This window comes from Melopsittacus undulatus (genome assembly GCF_012275295.1).
Source record: "Melopsittacus undulatus isolate bMelUnd1 chromosome W unlocalized genomic scaffold, bMelUnd1.mat.Z SUPER_W_unloc_1, whole genome shotgun sequence".
NCBI classification, from domain to species: domain Eukaryota; kingdom Metazoa; phylum Chordata; class Aves; order Psittaciformes; family Psittaculidae; genus Melopsittacus; species Melopsittacus undulatus.
The window spans coordinates 2,823,490-2,847,501 of NW_022993942.1; the positions used below are offsets into that span (position 1 = coordinate 2,823,490).

The 24,012-nt window shown below is 45.4% G+C and overlaps 1 protein-coding gene across 1 annotated transcript in view; it reads left to right on the top strand.

Moving 5' to 3' along the window:
- LOC117438186 (transcription initiation factor TFIID subunit 4-like) overlaps positions 1-24,012 on the top strand; it is a 274,292-nt gene that overhangs the window by 104,968 nt on the left and 145,312 nt on the right. The window contains exon 12 of the mRNA XM_034073658.1: positions 17,053-17,178. Coding sequence (XP_033929549.1) covers positions 17,053-17,178 — 126 coding nt within the window. The remainder of the gene's footprint in view (positions 1-17,052; positions 17,179-24,012) is intronic.

The following is a 24,012-nucleotide window of genomic DNA, read 5'->3' on the forward strand; positions in this document are numbered from 1 at the left end:
GGGGGGGAGGGAAGTGAGAGAGAGATTGCATGGTAGTGAATTACTGGATGTGCTTAAACCACGACGCAAGGGAAAAGAATAGAACTGCTTACCACCTGCTGGTCAATACACAGCCCGACCCGAGCTGGGATCTAGCCCTTCTGGGGAACTGCCCCCAGTTTATATACTGGGCATGATGTGCTGTGGTATGGAATACCTCTTTGACTACTTTGGGTCAGGTTTACACCCGACTTCCCCTCCTCCCTGGCAGAGCATGAGACTCAGGAAGTCCTTGGTTAGAGTAAACATTACTGAGAACCAACTAAAAACATTGCTGTTATCAGCGTTGATCCCATACTGAAAGTCAAAAATGCAGCACTGCACCAGCTACTAAGAAGGAGAAAAATAACTGCTACAGCTGAACCCAGGACAGTATCCACCCCTTATTCCATACCATTCAAATCATGCTCAGATCCCACATTTTTCAATATACCATCACTCTTATATACATATATATATATATACATACAGACACAAAGAGAGAAATACAATTTCTTAGTGCATTGACCAATCCCTATAATGCTACTGAGTTCATCCGGTCCATAATGTCAGACTCCATCTCTTGTAACAGTCTTTCAGAGCAGGAGAGACTGTGTGCAGTGCTGGATAGTTGCCTGCTGATGACACCGTGAAACTTGTCTGGTCAGTGCTGAGGTTGTCATGAGAATCTACATGGCTTACCTTTACCACGAAGTTCTGCACCTCGGCAGTGATATCTTGCCAGAGTGCAGCAGCCCAGATGGTTTTATCTCTGTGTTGCCAGTTGCTCTGCTTCCATTGCTGCAGCCACCCCCACAGGGCATTTGCCACCATCCATGAGTCAGTATAGAGATAAAGTACTGGCTACTTTTGTAGTTCAGCAATGTCCAAGGTCAGCTGGATGACTTTTACCTCTGCAAACTGACTCGATTCACCCTCTCCTTCAGCAGTTTCAGCCCACGAGGGATACATGCTCCCCTTTACCTCTCCTGATTGGTTGCACACCTTCGCTTCAGCTTAGTGTTACATCATGCTTTTGCAATTACTGGCATCCTGTTATTGCATTCCTGTTTTGCTGATCTTGACACTTCTTCTTCTTTTAACCTGGGGTCATAAGTTCACTTTCTCACAGCTTGCTGTAGGCCTGTTCAAGCGCCCATGCTCGACCCCCAACATCTCCCCCTCTTTTTTCAAATAAGGCGTTCGTCATCTGCTGCATGCGTTGCATAATACATTGTAACAAACAAGGTCCAAAAAACAAAATTTACAACATAATCATTATTGGTTCGCTAAACATCATGATTAAACTCCTTAACCAACTACTTATTCCTAACGATTTTAACCAAGAGTCTATAGGATTTGTTTCTACAGTATTTTCTTTAAGTTCAAACAATTTCTTGTGAATAGATTCAGAATGATCAGAAAGATTCATACAACACATGCCCAGAAGCATTCTAATGCAAAGGGGATGTGAAGCAGCTGTAAACTGTACAGTGTTAACAGTCAAGGAGTTGCACTCCCCCCTTTTTTTTTTTTTTTTTTTGATCAGACTAAAAGCCATTTATTAGAAAGCATTAACTCCTTATATACTATTGCTTACACACACCTACAGCAATTTGGCATATCATGATTGGATACTTGTCTTGAAGACCCTTAGTGACTAACATATAATTGGTTAAGCACAGGTGTGAGAACTTGACCTCGAACGCTTGCCAACAGTTCTCATAACTCAGTGAATTACAGCTTCTTCTTATCTTGCTTGCTTAGGCTTCCTCGGGCCTCCCATGGCCTTGCTGTATCCGTCGGAGTTATTCAGAGCTCATGTACCAAATATTCATTTTCCTGTGAGAACACTGTCTCCACATCTCCCCCTTTTTAGTTTTATTAAAAGTTTTTTACAATTTGGTTTGTCTGCTCTGTGACTGCTTGACTTGTGTAACATAAGAACCCACTACTCTAGGCAGCATTATTTCAGTAAGACTGGTCTGATTTGAAATCACTTGATGTCACCTTTATAACATGTGGCATACCAGTGAATTCTACACACCATGTAACAAGTTGGACTAATGGGGATTTAACAGATGTGCTCAGTATACTTGTCCCTTACCCACGGTCACAAATAATAGAACAGATATTACAAAGATTTTACAAAGATTTCTATCATTGCTGTTTCTTTATGTTGTTGAGTTCTGCGGCTTTGTACGTTTCACTGGCAGCCAGAATGGTCCTGTTGATAGCTGTACACAGCTGGGCCTGCCCTTTTTCCCCTGGATGTCTTTCTAATAACAGCAGAGGCCATCCCTCACATCAAGGTCTGGCATGGCATGTGTCTCCACCACTCTACGCCTGCTGGGTTGCAGCCAGCAGCGGAGCTAAAGGTTCTTCTTGGTTGCAGACACAGGGGCCAACCCAGTCTTGCCCTTGACTGTGGTAGCAGGCATTTGGTCAATCTCAGTCCTTGCACCTTGTTGTCAATGCAGAGTTTCACCTGCTTAACCCAGTAACAAGTCACTACTATAGCAAAGCACACACAGATTTACATTAGCAGAGTAACTATCACAGAGTGCATCAGCATGTTGAAGATGCTGATGACAGCGAGTGACTAACCAAAGAAATTTCTTACAGTGGAGTTCTCCCACCCTCTTAATTTGTTCCATTACTTGCTTTATAACACTATCATAATCTTAGAATCTTTTAGCTTTTACCTTAGCATTTTCTAGCAGCTGCTGCAAATTTGCATGTTCTAACATCTCTTTTACAAGTGACAATTCCATACAATACAAGGTATAGTTTCTTATTAGCAACTGGCTAGTAAATACAGGTGGTTTTATATGCAAAATCACAACCTCTAATAATAGCTACTTTACAAGCATGCATATTCAAGCTGTTAATTTTCAGTTGCCCTCAAGTGATTTTTTTTTTTTTTGTATTACACATGCATATTGTCTGGAAAACAAGCTTTAAGCAATATACATCAAAACTACAGTCATTAATAAAAGCTAGAATGTGTTATCATTACTTTTTTTTTTTTTTTTTTCAAAGTCGCTCACCCTGCTTTGCACAGCTAAAACCACCGGCCTATCGGCAACTGCACTTTTGCATTAACCTTTTCTTGCCCGAAAGGTTAAACTGCTACCTGTTAAAACTTTTACATGAACCTGACAACAAAAAATATACAGAACACTGTCTGCCCTCATCACACACACACACAGACACACACACACACATATGCACACATGGGATCCACAAGCACACTGCACACAACTACAGTATTTGAAACACAAAATCCAGACAATCATTGCTCCCACTGCACAGTCCCACATACAGGACGTGGCACAAGGACCCTGTAAAGACTATCAGGAAACCAGCTCCGAGAATCATCATCACAGTGTGGGGTGGCAGGCTCAACCTTAGCGGGCGTCCCCGCAGAGGCTTTGCCTCCCTCACATCGCATGAGGCTTGGGCTTTTTTACTGACCATAATGCACACTCGTTCCGACACAGGTGGCCAGCCTATGTTGGAAGAAGTTGCCAGCAGTATCTATAAAGGTTTCCAAGGGTTGATAGAAACATGGACATACTTATATTTACCAACTTCTAGTACATGAGTATCACAGAGAGACTGTATCAAAGGAGTTGTATATGGGGTCCCAACTCCACGGTCTAACACATTCTGCCCGATACCCCTGATAAGAGCATACAAGAGACTTTCCCACTGTGGGTTTTGAACCAGCATATACACCACAAGGAAACCGTGCAATACATCTGCATCCCCCACCCATCTCACTTCTCCCTTTACAGCTACCCATTTATCATGAGGATATGGGGGATATAAATCAGGCTTCTTTTCCAGATGAATAGGCTCCAGGTCAAGAGCACCATCCAGGTCAGCATCGGCATTATCAGGCGTCAGGATCTCAGGAGCAGCAACAACAAACTGATGAACGTGCACAGGCTCCTTCTCGGGGTCAATAGGGCTCAGGTCGAAAGGATCGTCTTCATCCTCATCTTCAGTCTTCACAGCCATGGCAGCAACCAGCGGAGGTTTGGGGGGGAGGGGGGGCACGCTGATCTCCATGATCTCATTTTTTGACTTTAACGTCTCTAAAACAGTTCTCCAAATGACTAACAAACTTTTCACAGCTTCATTGCCTTTCGTGGCTGCATTCCACAGCTTAACTCCTGCCCCATTCCACAAGGATATCTCAAATCTGGTAGAGTCATAAATCTCTGGGTAATGTGTCTTCGACCATTTCAACATTAACTTTAGGTCTGTCTCTTTAAGGGTTGCTCCCTTCACCTTAGGAAGGACTGAAAACATCCATAAATCAGGGGCTTCTGCCTCAGTAATTTTCTCCCAAGTCTCGAGATTAAAAGCTTCACCGACTCCCACAATTCTTCCCCTATCTTACGCCATTGATCTTTGGAGAATAACTGTCCCGTATTTTCTAACAACCCCCTTCGTCGGCACCAAAATAAAAAGTCCACAAGTTCCTGTCGGGGTATCGAGTACCCTGTTTTCTTCGCTACGCATAGCACTCCTTCTATCGTAGCCTTTTCTATCGCTGATACAGCGAAACCCATCCCGAACCAGACCACTGTCTGCCTGACTCACCGGTCAGCCGTGGCCACGTAATTTGAGCTCCTTTCCTGCCTCTCTCGGGCAGCCTGCCTCTCTCGGGCAGCCGGGATCTCCACCTTCTCTCGTCCATGCTCTCTCTCTCCTGGTATCACGTCGGGGTCACCAGAATGCCGTGGCCAGGTAGAGGGGAGAAAACACCGATACGATGTAGGTTCACAAAATGCTCCGTTTATTGATTACAAGGCTGCTCTTAATATACTGTCTTACACGCGATCACGCATTACTTGATTGGCTGCTTTGCTTTGCCCACGAGGGGTACACGCTCCCCTTTACCTCTCCTGATTGGTTTCACACCTTCGCTTCAGCTTAGCGTTACATCATGCTTCTGCAATTACTGGCATCTTGTTATTGCATTCCTGTTTTGCTGATCTTGACACTTCTTCTTCTTTTAACCTGGGGTCAGAAGTTCACTTTCTCACAGCTTGCTGTAGGCCTGTTCAAGCGCCCATGCTCGACCCCGAACAGGGAGCAAAGGGGGGGAGTGAGTGAACGAGCTGTGTGGACTTGGTTTAAACCACGACACTGCTGTATTTGTCCTTGGGGTTGGTGTAGTTGCTGTGCTTGGAATTGGATTAGGTGCGTCTTGTGTTGCTGTCGGAGTTTGAGTAGCTGCTGTACTTGTCGATGGGGTTAGTGTAGTTGCTTTATTTGGAGTTGTAGAAGCTGTGTTGTCTGTTGCTTTGCCATCAGATCCAGAGACATTTTTTTCCCCTTTGAAGGTGTTGGATAGCGTTCAACAGGGCTCTGTAAGCATAGGCCAAGTCCCAGCATGTTGCCATGTCCCTCTCTGATTTGACCAGGATGGCAAAACACCTCATTTAAGCATTTTACTATTTTTTTCTGGATTTTGTGCTTCTTCAGTGGTAAAGTTCCAAAGCACTGGAGGTGCCCACTGGCCTAGGTACTTGCCCATACTGTCCCACACACCCTGCTACTCATGACTGTCCAGCCTCAGGGAAAATCTCTTGGTCCTCCTATATCATCGTCTAACCCTAGACAAGACCCAAATCCATACCTGCTTAACTTTCAAGATCATATAAAATGGTCATGGTAAAACACACACAGTCTGTATGTGTGCAATATGCTGATCCCATCACAATCAGCAGGCAGGTCTCAAGGGCATTCTGAGGCCATCCAAAACCTTCAGAACTCTCAAATGATACTGTAAATAGTCTGGTGGGGGAGCTGGCGGTGTAAGGGAATGTCTCTTTTTTAGGTTGACCACTGAAGAAAAGGAAAAAAAAGATAATAAAAATGCTAAACAATTCCATCATATACGTCCCAAAGTGTAGAGGTGATGACCACACTGGGAATGCAAGCCAGATCAGTTTCAAGATCTATTGTATTACAAGTCATTACCATAAAGTACAGTGAAACAAGAAGCTTAGCCCAGGCCCCCCAGCCAATAAAAACCAGGACAGCAAATACCAGCTGTAAGTAAGGTACAACAAGCTGAAACTCTGAGATGAAGAACAACAAGTTTGAGAGCCAGTAAATCAGCATTGTGAAGAGTGACTATTAATCCGAAGCAATGAATGCTTATCACATATATGATTAGACACACTCTGGTCAGACCTGTTGTTATCTCAACCCTTCGTGCCCCACATTGGGTGCCACAAAGAACTGTCCTGGTTTAAGCCCAGCTAGTAATTCAGAACCATGTGGCTGCTTGCTCACTCCCCCACCCCGTCCTCTTCCTCCCGCTGCTCCTGGCGGGATGGGGAGGAGAATCAAAAGAATGTACCTCCCATGGGTTGAGATAAGAACAGCCCAGTAACTAAGTATACCACAAAACCACTGCTGCAACCACCAATAATAATAATGATAAGGGAAATAACACGGGAAGAGAATAAAACCTCTTACCACCCACCCACCCATACCCAGGCTAACCTGAGAAGCGATCTAGCCCTTCCGGGAAACTGCCCCCAGTTTATATAGTGGGCATGCCATGCTGTGGTATGGAATACCCCTTTGGTTAGTTTGGGTCAGGTTTCCTCCTGACTTCCTCCCCTCCCTGGCAGAGCATGAGACTCGGAAAGTCCTTCGTCAGTGTAAACATTACTGAGCAACAACTGAAAATATCTATATTATCAGCATTGTTCCCAGGCTGAAAGTCAAAGACACAGCACTGCAGCAGATACTAAGAAGGAAAAAAATGACTGCTACTGCTGAACCCAGGACGTCGTTGGTGTGTGTTCTGTCTAAACTGTGTGTAGATTTCTTTAGTGTATATATGCATTGAGTTGTCTGGTTTGGTGTTCTTATGCTTGTTTGGGGGCTTGTTTGTTTGTTTTCCCCCTTGAATGAATGCCTGCACAAACGGCTTCGGACTCTACCTTTGCCCACCTCTTTTCCTAACCTGTGTCACAGTTGAACTGATTATATGTGGCATTTTCAAGAAAAAATAACTGGGATATGTGACTAGTATCAGGAACCTGCTTATCAAGGTTCCATGGGATATAGCCCTATAGGGCAGGGGGGCCCAAGACTCTTAGTTAATATTCAAGGATCACCTGCTACAAGCTCAGGAGTGTTGCATCCCGACTAGAAGGAAGTGCAGCAGGAGGGCCAGGAGACCTCCTTGGATGGATAAGGAGCTGCTGAGAAAAAAATCACAGGAAAAAAGAGGCTCATAAAAGGTGGAAACAAGGACAGGTGGCCTGGGATGAATACAGGAATGTTGTCAGGGTAGTTAGAGACCAAGTTAGGAAAGCTAAGGCCCAATTGGAGCTAAACTTGGCAAGGGATGTTAAAGATAACAGGAAGGGATTTTATAGGTATGTAGCAGCTAAAAAACAGACTAAGGACAATGTAGGCCCCTTCCGTAAGCTTTTGAGAGAACTGGCTACACAGGATCTGGAGAAGGCTGAGATTCTGATTGGCTTCTTTGCCTCAGTCTTCACTGGTAAAGGCTCTGGCCGCACCACCCAAGTCTTGGAAGGCGGATGCAGGGACTGTGAAAACCTAGACCTTGGGACCACTGTACATGAGGATCTGGTTTGAGACCATCTTAAGAACCTGAATGTACACAAGTCCATGGGCCCTGATGAAATCCATCCGTGGGTCCTGAAAGAGCTGGCGAATGAAGTTGCAAAGCCACTGGCCATCATATTTGAAAAATCATGGCAGACAGGTGAAGTTCCTGATGACTGGAAAAAGGGAAATATAACCCCCATTTTCAAGAAGGGGAAAATGGATGACCTGGGGAATTATAGACCAGTCAGTCTGTCGTGGTTTAAATCAAGTCTCCCTACTCCCGGAGAGTTAGGAAGAAGAATCCAAAGAATGTAGCCCCCACGGATTGAGATAAAAACGGTTTAAACTAAATCTGCACAGTTCCCCCTCTGTTTACCTTCCCCCCCCCCCCCCCCCTCACCTTCCCACTCCCGGAGGGATGGGAAGGAGAGCCAGAGGGATACAACTCCCACGGATCGAGGTAAAATCAGTCCAGCAATCAAGGTATAACAGAAGTAACTACCGGTACCAATAACAAATCAATGTTAGAGGAGACAAACAGAGAGAGAGAATACGATACCACCCGCCGCCACGAGGCCAGCAGCCAGAAGCCCCAGAGAGAGCTTCCTGTTGCCTCCCCAATCTCAGCCCGGCGTGTTAACTCCTTCCCTCCCGGCCAGCTTCCAGTCCCCTCCCCAAGCAGGACGTGCTGTGGTATGGAATACCTCCCCGACTAGCCCAGACCAGGCGCCCTATCTCTCCCTCCTCACTGGCAGAGCATGAGCTACTGCTGAACCCATGACATTATCCACCCCTTATTCCATACCATTCACGTCATGCTTAGATCCCACATTTTCAATATATCATCATATAGATATACACACATATATATATACATCTGCGTACACTCAGACAAATAAAAAGAAATCATTTCTTAATACATGGACCAATCCCTATAATGCAATTGAGTCCATTTGGTCCATGATATTAAGTTTGTAATAGTCTTTTATAGCAGGGAAGTCTGTGTGCAGTGCTGGATTGTTGCCTGCCGATATTGATCATCCCTTTACTGCAGAACTCATCTGGTTCTATCAAAGTTCATTCTCTGTTGGGACGATGGTTAGAGGGAAGTCAGGGCCAGTCGCTGGTGACCTGAAGACATCTAGTTGATGGACTATAAAAAAAAAATTACACAGCAAGCAACAACGTATAATTAAGTTCATTGGCTGTTTTCCCCTAAAATCAAATCCCCTTGAGGTATACATCGGACTTCCCCATCTTCCTGCATTACCCCCCAAGTATATCCGGGTCCTTGAGCAAAAGCAATCCCACGAGTGGGTTTGCCTTGGCCTGAAACAGGAGTAACCCAGACTGTCTTCCCTAGCAAATTTCTCATGTGCACTACAGGCACCTTGTCCCCCTCTACAATATGTAAAAGTTCTGACTGGGCTGGGCCAGCCCTGTTAGCAGATCCTCTGGTGTTGACCAACCAGGTGGCCTTTGGTAAATGTGTATCCCAATGCTTGAAAGTTCCCCCACCCATTGCTCTCAGTGTAGTTTTTAACAGCCCATTGTACCGTTCAATTTTCCCAGAGGCTGGTGCATGGTAGGGGATGTGATATACCCACTCAATGCCATGTTCTTTGGCCCAAGTGCCTATAAGGTTGTTCCGAAAATGAGTCCCATTGTCTGACTCAATTCTCTCTGGGGTGCCATGTCGCCACAAAATCTGGTTCTCAAGGCCCAGGATAGTGTTCCGGGCAGTGGCGTGGTGCACAGCATATGTTTCCAGCCATCCTGTGGTTGTTTCCACCATGGTAAGCACATAGCGCTTGCCTCGGCGAGTTGGTGGGAGTGTGATATAGTCAATTTGCCAGGCCTCCCCATATTTATACTTCAGCCATCGTCCTCCATACCAAAGAGGTTTCAACCATTTAGCTTGTTTAATTGCAGCACATGTCTCACACTCATGAATAACCTGGGCGATAGTGTCCATTGTTAAGTCCACCCCTCGATCACGAGCCCATTTATACGTTGCGTCTCTGCCCTGATGGCCTGAAGTGTCGTGGGCCCACCGGGCCAAAAATAATTCGCCTTTATGTTGCCAATCTAAGTCCATCTGAGCTACTTCAATCTTAGCAGCTTTATCCACTTGCTGGTTATTGTGGTGTTCCTCAGTGGCCCGACTCTTAGGTATGTGGGCATCTACATGGCGTACCCTCACCACCAGCTTCTGCACCCGGGCAGCGATATCTTGCCATAATGCAGCAGCCCAAATGGGTTTACCTCTGCGTTGCCAGTTGCTCTGCTTCCATTGCTGCAACCACCCCCACAGGGCATTTGCCACCATCCATGAGTCAGTATAAAGATAGAGTACTGGCCACCTTTCTCGCTCAGCAATGTCCAGGGCAAGCTGGATGGCTTTCACCTCAGCAAACTGACTCGATTCACCCTCTCCTTCAGCAGTTTCAGCAACTTGTCGCTGAGGACTCCATACAGCTGCCTCCCATCCCCGATGCTTTCCTACAATACGGCAGGACCCATCAGTGAACAAGGCATACTGCTTTTCACTTTCTGACAATTTATTATATGGTGGTGCCTCTTCGGCACGCATCACCTCCTCCTCTGGTGACATTCCAAAATCTTTGCCCTCTGGCCAGTCCATGATGACTTCCAGAATGCCTGGACAACTGGGATTTCCTATCCGAGCTCGTTGTGTAATTAGTGCAGCCCATTTACTCCAAGTAGCATCAGTTGCATGATGTGTAGAGGAGACCCTGCCTTTGAACATCCAGCCCAACACTGGCAAGCGGGGTGCCAAAAGGAGCTGTGCATCAGTGCCAATCACCTCCGAAGCAGCTCGAACCCCTTCATAAGCTGCCAATATCTCTTTCTCCGTTGGGGTATAGTTGGCCTCCGAGCCTTTGTATCCCCGACTCCAAAAACCAAGGGGTCGACCTCGAGTCTCCCCTGGAGTTTTCTGCCAAAGACTCCAGGTAGGACCATTCTCCCCAGCTGCAGTGTACAGTACATTTTTCACATCTGGACCAGTCCGGACTGGTCCAAGGGCCACGGCCTGAACTATCTCACGTTTAATTTGCTCGAAGGCTTGTTGTTGCTCAGGACCCCATTTGAAATCATTCTTTTTCCTGGTCACATGACAGAGAGGGCTTACGATTGAACTGTAATTTGGAATGTGCATTCTCCAGAACCCCACAGCACCCAAGAAAGCTTGTGTTTCTTTCTTATCAGTTGGTGGAGACATTGCTGTTATCTTATTGATCACTTCTGTAGGGATATGTCTACGTCCATCTTGCCATTTTATTCCCAAAAATTGAATTTCCCGTGCAGGTCCCTTGACTTTATTCCGTTTTATGGCAAAACCAGCTTTCAGCAGGATTTGGATTATTTCCCTCCCTTTCTCAAAAACTTCTTCTGCTGTATTACCCCACACAATAATGTCATCGATGTATTGCAAGTGTTCTGGAGCTTGCCCCTGTTCCAGTGCAGTCTGGATCAGTCCGTGGCAGATGGTGGGGCTGTGTTTCCACCCCTGGGGCAGTCGGTTCCAAGTGAACTGGACACCCCTCCAAGTAAAATCAAACTGTGGCCTGTACTCTGCCGACAAAGGAATTGAGAAAAATGCATTGGCAATATCAATCGTGGCATACCACTTGGCTGCCTTTGACTCTAATTCATACTGCAGCTCTAACATATCCGGCACGGCAGCACTCAATGGTGGTGTGACTTCATTCAGGCCACGATAGTCTACTGTTAGTCTCCACTCTCCATTAGACTTTCGCACTGGCCATATGGGGCTATTAAAAGGTGAGCGGGTCCTGCTGATCACTCCCTGCCTTTCCAGTCTACGGATCAGATTATGGATGGGAATCAGGGAGTCTCGATTGGTGCGATATTGCCCCCGGTGCACTGTTGCGGTCGCAATTGGCACTTGTTCTTCGACTTTCAGCAACCCCACAACAGAAGGATCCTCTGAGAGACCAGGCAAGGTGGACAGCTGCTCAATTTCCTCAGTCTCCAAAGCAGCAATACCAAAAGCCCACCGGTACCCTTTTGGGTCTTTGAAGTACCCCCTCCTGAGGTAGTCCATGCCAAGGATGCATGGAGCCTCTGGACCAGTCACAATGGGGTGCTTCTGCCATTCCTTCCCAGTCAGGCTAATTTCAGCCTCTAGTACAGTCAACTCTTGGGACCCTCCTGTCACTCCAGAAATATAGATGGTTTCCACCCCTTGCCAGTTTGATGGCATCAGGGTACACTGTGCACCGATATCAACTAGAGCCTTATATTTCTGTGGGACTGATGTGCCAGGCCATTTGATCCACACCGTCCAGTAAATACGATTGTCCCCTACCTCCACCTGGCTGGAGGCAGGGCCCCTCTAATAGTCATAGTTGTCACAATCTTGGACACCTAAGTCGTATTGAAAGGGATCATTCTTCTTTATCACAGGAGCTGGAGTAAAATCAGCTCTTCCGCTCCATCTGGGAACCTGTTCACCAGAGACTGAAGCTGCAGCTATCATGGCGCGATCAGTCTTGGCCCTTGCTCCTCTCTTCAATTCACCCACACGTTCCTCCAAGACTGAAGTAGGTTTTCCATCCCACTTTGTCATGTCTTCTCCGTGATCCCGCAAGTAAAACCATAGGGTGGCCCGTGCTGTGTATCTTATATATCTTCTCTCTCGAGCAATAGGACACCTTTTGTTAATAGCTGAAACACGTATTGGCACACGTGAAGAGCTAGATAAATCAGACAGATTATGCCTCAACTGTTTGAGATCCTGTCTGAGATCCTGAGACATTTTTTCCACAGCTGAGATGATGGAAGGGGTAAGATTGTCTTCAAATTCTCGGAGTTTATGAACCATTTCATCCACTGTTGGTGGTACTATGTCATTCCAAGTTACCGTTGCCAATGAATGGGCATATGACGACGGTGCATTTCGTGTAAGCTTTCGCCACATGGGTCGTGTGCATTCGACTTCATCTGGGTCTATGGGTATATCCCCATTATTCGGCTTGATGTGATAAATCATCTCTATGATAGCTGATTCCCTCAGGGACTGGATGCCTTTGTCTATAGTAGTCCACTTGGCCGAACGACTCATAACATCATCCTTGTATGGAAACCTTTCTTTCACAGCTGCCAAAAGCCGCCTCCAAAGACTGAGGGACTTTTTCTCTCTTGCAATTGCTTTGTCAATTCCCCCTTCTTTAGCAAGTGACCCCAGCTGCTTGGCTTCTGTACCTGCTAGTTCGTGACCATCGGCCCCACTATCCCAACATCGGAGCAACCAGGTGATGATGTGCTCCCCTGGTTGACGGGTGAAATCTTTTCGCATATTCCGCAGCTCAGTTGAGGTCCGAGATCGAGAAGTCACCTCTTCTTCTTCGTCATGTGATGATGACCCCTGATCAGATACTAGACCAGGTAGTGGATGCATAGTTTCTTCATCCTGCCTCGTCCTTCTTGCCTCTCTTTTGGTTTTTCTCTTGTGTACAGGAGCAACCGATATTGGTACGAATTGGTCCTGTAGTTCAGCTGCACTGTCTGTCGCAGTCGAGGTTTGAATAGCTGCTGTACTTGTTGCTGAGTTAGCTGCACTGTCTGTCGCAGCTGAAGTTTGGGTAGCAACTTTACTTACTACTGGGGATGGTGTAGCTGCTGTACTTGGAATTGGAACAGCTGCGCTGACTTCTGTGTTGCTCTCAGATCCAGGGGCATTTTTTTCCTTTTGAAGGTGTTGGATAATGTCGATCGAGGCCCTATAAGCATAGGCCAAGCCCCAGCACGTTGCTGTAATTTGTCCATCTCTGGTATGGCCACGACGACAACACACCTCATTTAGCTGTTTTACTAATTCTTCCGGATTCTTCACTTGTTCAGGAGTAAAATTCCAAAGTACTGGAGGGGCCCACTGACCTAGATGCTTGCCCATACTATCCCACACACCCTGCCACTCATGACTGTCCAGCCTCTGGGAAGATTTCCTGGTCCTCCTATGTCATCGTTTAACCCCAATACAGGACCAGACCTGACTCCGCTTAACTCTTGAAATCAGATGAAATAACTGTGGGCAAAACACACTCTGTATGCGTGCTACTATGGTGATCCCCATCGCAATCAGCATACAAGACTCAACAGTATTAAATGGCCATTCAAAAACTTCAAAACCCTCAAATGATGTTGTAGACCATCTGGAGAGAACACTGGGAGGATAGCAGAATGTCTCCTTCACAGGTTGACCACCCGAGAAGGAGAAAAAAGATGTGAAATTCCCAAGCATTTCTATTATATACCTCCCAAAATATAAAGTTGGTGACCATACCGGGAGCATAAACCAAATCAGTTTCATGATTAATGTTTCTATTGTATTACAAGTCATTACCATAAAGTACAATGAGACAAGAACATTAGCCCAAACCCCATACTTGATAAACACTAACACAGCTAATATATATGAAAAGTAATTGGTAAAATCCTGAAACCGTGAGAGCAAGAGAAAAAACTGTGAGAGCCAATAAATCAGCATTGTGACAAATGACTATAAATCCGCTCAGATCTGTTCTTATCTCAAAGCCTCGGGCCCCACGTTGGGCGCCAAAAAATGTCGTGGTTTAAATCCAAAGAATGTAGCCCCCACGGATTGAGATAAAAATGGTTTAAACTAAATCTGCACAGTTCCCCCTCTGTTTCCCTTCCCCCCCCCCCCCCTCACCTTCCCACTCCCGGAGGGATGGGAAGGAGAGCCAGAGGGATACAACTCCCACGGATCGAGGTAAAATCAGTCCAGCAATCAAGGTATAACAGAAGTAACTACCGGTACCAATAACAAATCAATGTTAGAGGAGACAAACAGAGAGAGAGAATACGATACCACCCGCCGCCACGAGGCCAGCAGCCAGAAGCCCCAGAGAGAGCTTCCCGTTGCCTCCCCGAGCTCAGCCCGGCGTGTTAACTCCTTCCCTCCCGGCTAGCTTCCAGTCCCCTCCCCAAGCAGGATGTGCTGTGGTATGGAATACCTCCCCGACTAGCCCAGACCAGGCGCCCTATCTCTCCCTCCTCACTGGCAGAGCATGAGCTACTGCTGAACCCATGACACAGTCTCACCTCTGTGCCTGGCAAATTTTGGAGCAGGTTCTCTTGGAAGGCATGCTAGGGCACATGAAAAACAACAAGGTGCTTGGTGACAGCCAGCATGGCTTTACTAGGGGGAAATCCTGCCTGACCAGTTTGGTGGCCTTCTATGACGGGGCTACAAAAGTGATGGACGGGGTGGAGCAGTTGTCGTCATCTCCTTGGACTTGTGCAAAGCGTTCGACACTGTCCCACATGACATCCTTGTCTCTAAATCGGAGTGTCATCAATTTGATAGGTGGACCACTCGGTGGATAAAGAACTGGCTGGATGGTCACACTCAAAGAGTTGTGGTCAACGGTTCAATGTCCAGCTGGAGATCAGTAACAAGTGGTGTCTTTCACTGATCGGTGCTCGGACCAGTCTTGTTCAATATTTTTGTTGCTGACATGGACAATGGAATTGAGTGTGCCCTCAGCAAGTTTGCCGATGACACGAAGCTGTGTGGTTCTGTTGATACGCTGGAGGGACGGAATGCCATTCAGAGGGACCTTGACACGCTTCAGAGGTGGACTGATGCCAACCTCATGGAGTTTAACCATGCCAAGTGCAAGGTCCTACACCTGGGTTGGAGCAATCCCAGGAACAGCTACAGGTTGGGCAAAAAGGAAATTCATGGCAGTCCTGCGGAGAAAGACTTGGGGGTGTTAGTCAATGAGAAAATGAACGTGAGCCAGCAGTGTGCACTCACAGCTCAGAAAGCCAACCGTATCCTGGTCTGCATCAAAAGGAGCATGACCAGCAGGTCAAAGGAGGTGATCCTGCCCCTCTACTCTGCTCCTGTGAGACCTCACTTGGAGTACTGTGTGCAGTTCTGGTGTCCTCAATATAAAAAGGATCTGGAACTGTTGGAACAAGTCCAGAGGAGGCCACGAGGATGATCAGGGGTCTGGAGCACCTCCCATATGAAGACAAGCTGAGAAAGTTGGGGCTGTTCAACCTGGAGTAGAGAAGGCTGCGTGGAGACCTCATAGCAGCCTTCCAGGATCTGAAGGGGGCCTACAGGGATGCTGGGGAGGGACTATTCATTAGGGACTGTAGTGATAGGACAAGGGGTAACAGGTTGAAACCTAAACAGCAGAGGTTTAGACTTGATATAAGGAAGAAATTCTTTACTGTTAGGGTGGTGAGGTACTGGAATCGGTTGCCCAGGGAGGTAGTTAATGCTCCATCCCTGGAAGTGTTCAAGACCAGGTTGGATGAAGCCTTGGGTGATATGGTTTAGTGTGAGGTGTCCCTGCCCATGGCAGGGGGTTTGGAACTAGATGATCTTAAGGTCCTTTCCAACCCTAACTATTCTATGATTCTATGATTACTGTGATGGAAAAATAGATTAAAAAAAAATATATCCACTATGCCTGTGTGTTATGTATACTTCGATCTTTCCTTGCAATTGTTTATTATATTAAAAGTAAATCTTTTTTTTCTTTCCAATATTCTTCATCAGCTCCAGCAGTGATAAATCCCTCCTTCCTTCACTCTAGGTTGGCATCTGTGAATAAAACACTTCACTTGGTCCATGCTAAGCCAAAGATGCATTTAAAATAAAGTTTTAAGAGGGTCTTAGAAAAAAACACAGTGCTGTCTCAGACTGAACAGTAGCATTTTCATTGTCTTTTGTATATTTCTTCGCTTATGGTTTTATTTGATTTCATAGTATTGCAGTCAGAAAGGAAAATATTAAGCAGATATATTATATGGAAATAATATGAATAACTTATTGTTCTGACTGACATTCTGAGTGTTCCCCCTGTTACTTGTGTCTTAAATTCTTTTTATTTGGTACTAGGAAAGCTTGCATGCTCTTAGTTTTCATGAAGTTCCTCTGTTTTAATAGTAATTAGAGGCTTGTTTTCAACTCAGTTTTGAGCTTTAATGCTTTTATCTTTTAATGCTGCATCTTGATCATGTCTGTTAATAGTTTAAGATGAGTACAAATACAGGTATTGCAGTTTATAACCAGGCTTGTGTGCTTTGTCTAGGATTGTTCAGTAATAAAGTTAAGAATTTAGAGATTTTTAACCAGTAAGTGTGTTTGCTTTATTTTTAACTCCTTTTTGTTTCTGGTGCTGATAAATCAATCTTTGTTTTTTCACTTATCTTAGATATTAAATTTAGCTACATTGTTAACCATAGACTGGTTGCATTCCCTTGAGCTTAAAAAAAAAAAATTTTTTTTATTGTTAGTACAATGGAAAGATATTAAGGTATAGCATGTATAGTCTTTAAATGTGTAGTCTTGATGAAAATGCATTTTAAAACACTGTTGTTTTACAGGATGATGAGTGGTATGAAGAAGCTACAGATGTCCGATCACAGTTAAAGTTTTTTGAACACTTGGAGCGTTTAGAAAAGCAAAGGAAAGATGAACAAGAGAGGGAAATCTTGCTGAAGGCTGCCAAGGTATCTGTTTTGCTCTATTTTTTTAAACTACTAAACAATTCATAATTTTCAAACAGTTATTTAATTTTGTGAAAACTGTTTCATAAATAGATGATCTTTTGTTTTTTTTTATAACACAAAGATACTGTTGTTGTGACTTCACAACTGAAATTCATTAAGTCATACTATCTTATCTGTGATGACTTCAGACCTACCTAACTAGAACGATCCTGCATTTTCAAGATACAGATCTGAATGTGATGAGTTCTTGGGAGTATAGGAGACAATGGCTAATATTTTCAAAATAACTTTGTGAAATAATTTTCACAATTGCCTTTGAAATTTAATAGATGCCAGGGTTTCCATTCCATTTTAAAATCCTAGGCTGCACTTCCAGTAATTAAACACAATTCAGTAAATTCATATGGATTTTTTTTGAGGCTTTATACTTACTGAGTTTCTAGACTTCTCTTTTTTTCTTTAAAGTTTTGTTCATTTATTTATTTTAGTTTAGATAGTGTGTGTCACTCTTGCTGTTCCTTCTCTATATAACTGCATTGTTTTATTGATCCATTACTGTTTTTAATTCCAAAGACTGAAATTTCATACATGTCATACAACAAACTAAGATAATATTCTTTCAAGAGTATTTAAATGGTCAGGAGACTTGTATCTGCTTCCTCCCAGCTCATTGTGCCCCTCCTTCTGTCAGAGCATGAGAGACTGAAAAGTCTTTGATCAGAGTAAGCATTGTGTTGCAACAACTAAAACATTGGTGTGTTATCAGCATTGTTTTCAGACTAAAGTTGAAAACACAGCACTCCAACAGCTACTAAGAAGGAGAAAAATAGCTGTTACAGCTGAACCCAGGACAGTATCTGAATTTCTGTTGCGTTTTCATTCTTTATTGGTAATCTGAAAAGTTTATACACAGCAAGTTAATGATCAGTGGTAACATTTAGCATCCTAAAGGGCTAAGGTTCTTGTTTCACTGTACTTCATGGTACTGACTTTTAATACAATAGGCTCATTGATCATGAAACTGGGCTGTTATGTGTCCTCAGCGTGGTTATCACCTCTATGCTATGGGAGGCATATAATGGGAATTTTTAACAAGTCTTTCCTCGGGGGGGGTAAACATATGAAGGAGATATTCCCTCACACCCTCAGCTCCCCCGTCAGGCCATTTACAGTAGGAGCAGATTCTGCAAAAGTTAAAGATTTTGAGTATCCTTTCAATGCCCTTGAAAGCAGCCTGCTCCTTTTGCTGTGAACCAGCTTGTTGCTGCATATGTTCTCTATGTTTTGCCTATGGCGTGACCACTCTGAGAATGACCGATTTGTCCGATCTCACAGCTAAGCGAGATCCAGCTCAGGTCTTGTGTAAGGTTAAAGGACTATTTAAGAATATTACCAAGAGATCTTCCAGGAAGGCTGGAGAGTCATGAGTGGCAGGGTATGTAGGATCGTATGGTCAAGCACTTAAGCCTGTTGGCCTCTCCAGTGCTTTGGAATTTCACTCCTGAACAAATGCGGAATCTGGAAAAATTAGAGGAGGTGTGCCGTTGTCCTGGCAATACGAGAGAGGGACAACTCGGTGCAACATCCTGGGCCATAGGGCCATAGGACCCTGTTCTGTAAGGAGCAGGAAAGAGATGTCCCTGGATCTTGTGGCAAAGCAGCAGACAACACAGCTATTGGTGTGTCGTGGTTTAAACCAAGCTGCACAGAGCTTGTGCATTCACTCCCCCCCCTTGCTCCCCCAACTCCCGGTGAGTTGGGAAGGAGAATCCAAAGAATTTAGCTCCCAGGGGTTGGGATAAGAACAGTTTAATAACTATGGTATAACACAAATCACTACTGCTGCTACTACTGATAATAATAATGATAAAGGAAATAACAAGTGAAAAGAATACAACACCTCACCAGCCGCTGACCCATAACTCACCCCGCAATGCCCGACTGAGCACCGATCGATACCTCCTCCAACCCCCAGAGTCCTAGCCCTTCCCGGGTAACTCTCGGTTACATCCTGGGTATGACGTGCTATGGTATGGAATAACTCTTTGGCTAGCCTGGGTCAGGTGTCCTGTCTCTCCTTCCTCCTAGCCTCCCCTCCTCCCTGGCAGAGCATGAGGCTCCGAAAGTCCTTGGACAAACCAAACATTTGAGCAGTAACTCAAAACATACGTGCTGTCAGCAACCGTTCCCAGCCCGAAAGTCAAAACACAGCACTGCACCAGCTACCAAGAAGGAGAAAAAATTGACTGCTACTGCTGAACCCATGACATGGTGATATTCAACCCCCAAGCACATCAACTGCACCAAACCTGACAACAGATGCACCCAGCCCAGCACAGGAAACTGGGGTGCCAGGAGGAGCTGTGCTTCAGTGCCAAGCACTTCTGAAGCAGCTCAAACACCTTCATAGGCTTCCAGTATCTCTTTTTCAGTTGGAGTATGAACTCTCTCTCATTTAATTTTTTCAAAGGCTTGTTGTTGCTCAGGGCCCCATTTGAAATCACTGTTCTTCTGGGTCATGTGATAGACAGGGCTTACAATCAGAATGTAATTTGGGATGTGCATTCTCCAGAACCCCACAACACCTAAGAAAGCTTGTGTTTCTTTCTTATTAGTTGGTGGAGATATTGCTCTTATCTCGTTGGTCACATCTGTGGGGATCTAGCGACGTCCATTTTGAGATTGTATTCCCAAAAACTGAATCTCCTGTGCAGGCGCCTTGACCTTACTCTGTTTTGTGGCAAGACCGTCCTTCAGAAAGATTTTGATTATTTTCCTCCCTTTCTTAAAATCTTCTTCCCCTGTATCGCCCCACATGATAGCGTCATCAATGTATTGCAGGTGTTCTGGATCTTGCCTCTGTTCCAAGGCAGTCTGAATCGGCCCACAGCAGATGGTAGGGCTGTGTTTCCATCCCTGGGGCAGTTGGTTCCAAGTGTACTGGACGCACCTCCAAGTAAAAGCGAACTGTGGCCTGCACTCTGCTGCCAAAGGAATCGAGAAAAATGCATTGGCAATATCAATCGTGGCATACCACTTGGCTGCCTTTGACTCCAGTTGATACTGAAGTTCTAGCATGTCCGGTACAGCAGCACTCAAGGGTGGTGTGACTTCATTCAGGCCTTGATAGTCTACTGTTAGTCTCCACTCTCCGTTAGACTTTCGCACTGGACATATGGGGATATTAAAGGGTGAGCAGATCCTGCTGATCAGTCCTTGGCTCTCCGACTGCGCGTCAGCTGATGGATGGGAATGATGGAGTCTCGGTTGGTGCGATATTGCCGCCAGTGTGCTGCTGTGGTCGCGATTGGCACTTATTGTTCTTCAAACTTCAGCAACCCCACAACAGAAGGATCCTCTGTGGCTCTGCATCAGTCACAATGGGGTGCATTTGCCACACCTTCCCAGTTAGGCTGATTTCAGCCTCCAGTACAGTTAACTCTTGGGATCCTCCTGTCACTCTAGAAATACAAATGGGTTCCACCCTTTGGTAACTTGATGGCATCAGGGTACACTGTGCAGCAATGTCTACTAGAACCTTACACTTCTGTGGGACTGATGTGCCAGGCCATGTGGTCCACACAGTCCAGTAGACCTGATTGTCCCTCTCCTCCACCTGGCTGGAGGCAGGGCTCCTCTAATAGCAATCATAAGATTCTCCTTTTACTTCTTTTACAAAGGGCTTATAATTCCTTTTCATAGGAATTGGGGTAAAATTAGCTCTTTTACTCCATCTGGGAAACTACTCACTAGAGACCGGAGCAGCAACAACTGTCTTGGGAGGATCATCCTTGACTGTTGTTCTCTAATTCAGCACCCATTCATCCAGAAGTGAGGTAGGTTTTCCATCCCATTTTCTCATGTCTTTTCTGTGATCCCAAAGATAAAACCATAGGGGCGTGTCCTTCCTATATCTTCCTTTTTGGGCAAAAGGGCACCTTCTGGTAATAGCTGAGATGCAGGTCTGTACACGTGGGGAGCTCGATAGATCATTTCTCAATTGTTTGACCTCCTGGGACAGTTTTTCCACCGCTGAAATGATGGAAGGGGTGAGATTGTCTTCGAACTCTCGGAGTTGACGAGTCGCTTCATCCACTGTTGGTGGTGCTGCCTCACTCCAGGTTAGTTTTGCCAATGAGTTGGCATATCATGATGGCACGCTGCATGTAAATTTCCACGACATGGGTTGTGTACATTGGATTTCATCTGTATCTGTGGGTTCATTCCCGGCATCTGGCCTATGATAGATCATCTCTAGAATGGCTAATTCCCTCAGGTGCTGGAGGCCTTTCTCTGTTGTGGTCCACTTGCCTGGGCGACATATAACATCATCCTTGTAGGGATACCTTTCCTTCACAGCTGCCAAAAGCCACCTCAAGTGTTTGAGGACTCGTTTCTCTTTTGCAATCCTTTTGTTAGTTTCAGTTTCCCCTGCCCTAGAAAGTGATCCCAGCTGCTTGGCTTCCTTACCCTCTAGTTTGTGTCTGTCGGCCCCACTGTCCCAGAATTGGAGCATCCAGGTGACGATGTGCTCATTTGGAATGCGGCTGAAATCTTTTTGCATATTCCACATCTCAGTCAAGGTTAGGGATAGTGAAGTTACCTCTTGTTCTACTTCTTCCTCTGTTTCTTGTACTGTGTCCTCTTGTTATTCCTGTTCAGATGTCACACCTCTAGTCCTGGCATTGGGCATTCTAAGGGTGGCATGGCCATGGGAGAGCACATGCCACATATTCAGCAACATGCTGGCTCCCAGCAAAAGGAGCAGGCTGGTTTCAGGGGCTTTGAAAGGATATTCAAAACCTTTAAAACTCTCAAATGCTTCTGTAAATAGCCTGATGCTGGAGCAGAGGGTGTGAGGGCATGCACCTTCATAGGTTGACCCTCTGAGGTGGGGGAAAAAGAGTTGTAATTGTTAGAAATTCCCATTACATGCCTCCCAAAGTATAGAGGTGATGGCCGTGCTGAGAATGCATGTTAGACCAAGTTTCATGATCAATGATTCTATTCTGTCACAAGTCATTACCGTAAAGTACAGCGAAATGAAAACCTTACCCTAGGCCCCAAAGCCGATAAACATTAAGACAGCAAATACTGGCTGCAAGTAAGGCGTGACATAATGAAACTGTGAGATCAAGCGCAACAGCTCCGAGAGCAAATAAATCAACATTGTGACAAGTGACTATCTGAAACAATGAATGCTTATCACAAATATGATTTCACACACTCTGATCAGATCTGCTGCTATCTCAAGCCTTCGTGCCCCACGTTGGGCACCAGAAAGCTGTCTTTGTTTAAGGCTAGCCAGCAACCCATAACCACGCAGCCGCTCACTCACTCCCCCCTGCTGCGGAATGGACTCAGTCAGAAATCGATATGATCAGACCAAAAGCCATTTATTGCAAAGCACTAACTCCTTATATACTATTGCTTACATACACTTACAGTGATTTGGCATATCATGATTGGGTACATGTCTTGAAGACCCTTAGCGACTAACATATAATTGGTCAAGCACGGGTGTGAGAACTTGACCTCGAAAGCTTGCCAACAGTCCACAGTTCTCATAACTTGGTGAATTCCAGCTTCTTCTTATCTTGCATGCTTAAGCTTCCTCGGGCCTCTCATGGCCTTGCTGTATCTTTCGGGGTTATTCAGAGTTCATGGACCAAATATCCATACTCCTGTGAGAACGCTGTTCCCACATCCCCCCTCTTCCTCCCCCCGCTCCCAGAGGTATGGGAAGGAGAATTCAAAGAATGTAACTCCCATGAGTTGAGATAAGAACAGTCCAGTAACTAAGGTATAAAACAAAACCTCTACTGCTACCACCAATAACAATAATGATAAGGGAAATAACAAAGAGAGAGAATACAACTGCTCACCACCCGCCAATCGATACCCAGCCCGACACGAGCAGCAATCTAGCCCTTCCGGGTAACTCCACGCGGTTTATATACTGGGCATGATGTGCTGTGGTATGGAATACCTCTTTGACTAGTTTGGGTCAGGTATCCTGTCTCTGCAACCTCCCGGCTTCCCCTCCTCCCTGGCAGAGCATGAGATGCAGAAAGTCCTTGGTCAGAGTAATCATTACTGAGCAGCAACTACAAACGTCAGTGCTATCTGCGCTGTTCCCAGACTGAAAGTCAAAACCACAGCACTGCACCAGCTACTAAGGAGAAAAATGACTGCTGTAGCTGAACCCAGGCCATAAGAACAGTCCAGTAACTAAGGTAGAATGCAAAACTACTACTGCTACCACTAATAATAGTAATGGTGATAGGGGAAATAACAAGGGCAGAGATTATCAAACCAAAAAGGGAAGGGAAAAAAAAAACAATAAACCCAAGTGATGCACAGTACAATTGCTTACCACCCACCATCCGATACCCAGCCCGACCCGAGCAGCTATCTGCCCTTTTTGGGTGACTCCCCCCAGTTTATATACTAGGCATGATGTGCTGTGGCATGGAATACCCCTTTGGCTAGTTTGGGTCAGGTGTCCTGTCTCTGCTTCTTCCCGGCTTCCTGTGCCCCTCCTCACTGGCAGAGCATGAGAGATGGTAAAATCGTGGACTGGGATAAGCATTACTTAGCAACAACTAAACCACTGGTGTGTTATCAGCATTGTTCTCAGACTAAAGCTGACACACAGCACTGCACCAACTACTAAGAAGGAGAAAAACAACTGTTACAGCTGAACCCAGGACAGTATCTGAATTTCTGTTGCATTTTCATTCTTTATTGATATTCTGATGGGTTTATACACCGCAAGTTAATGCTCAGTGGTAACATTTAGCATCCTGATTTTGTGCCATTGATGCTCATAAA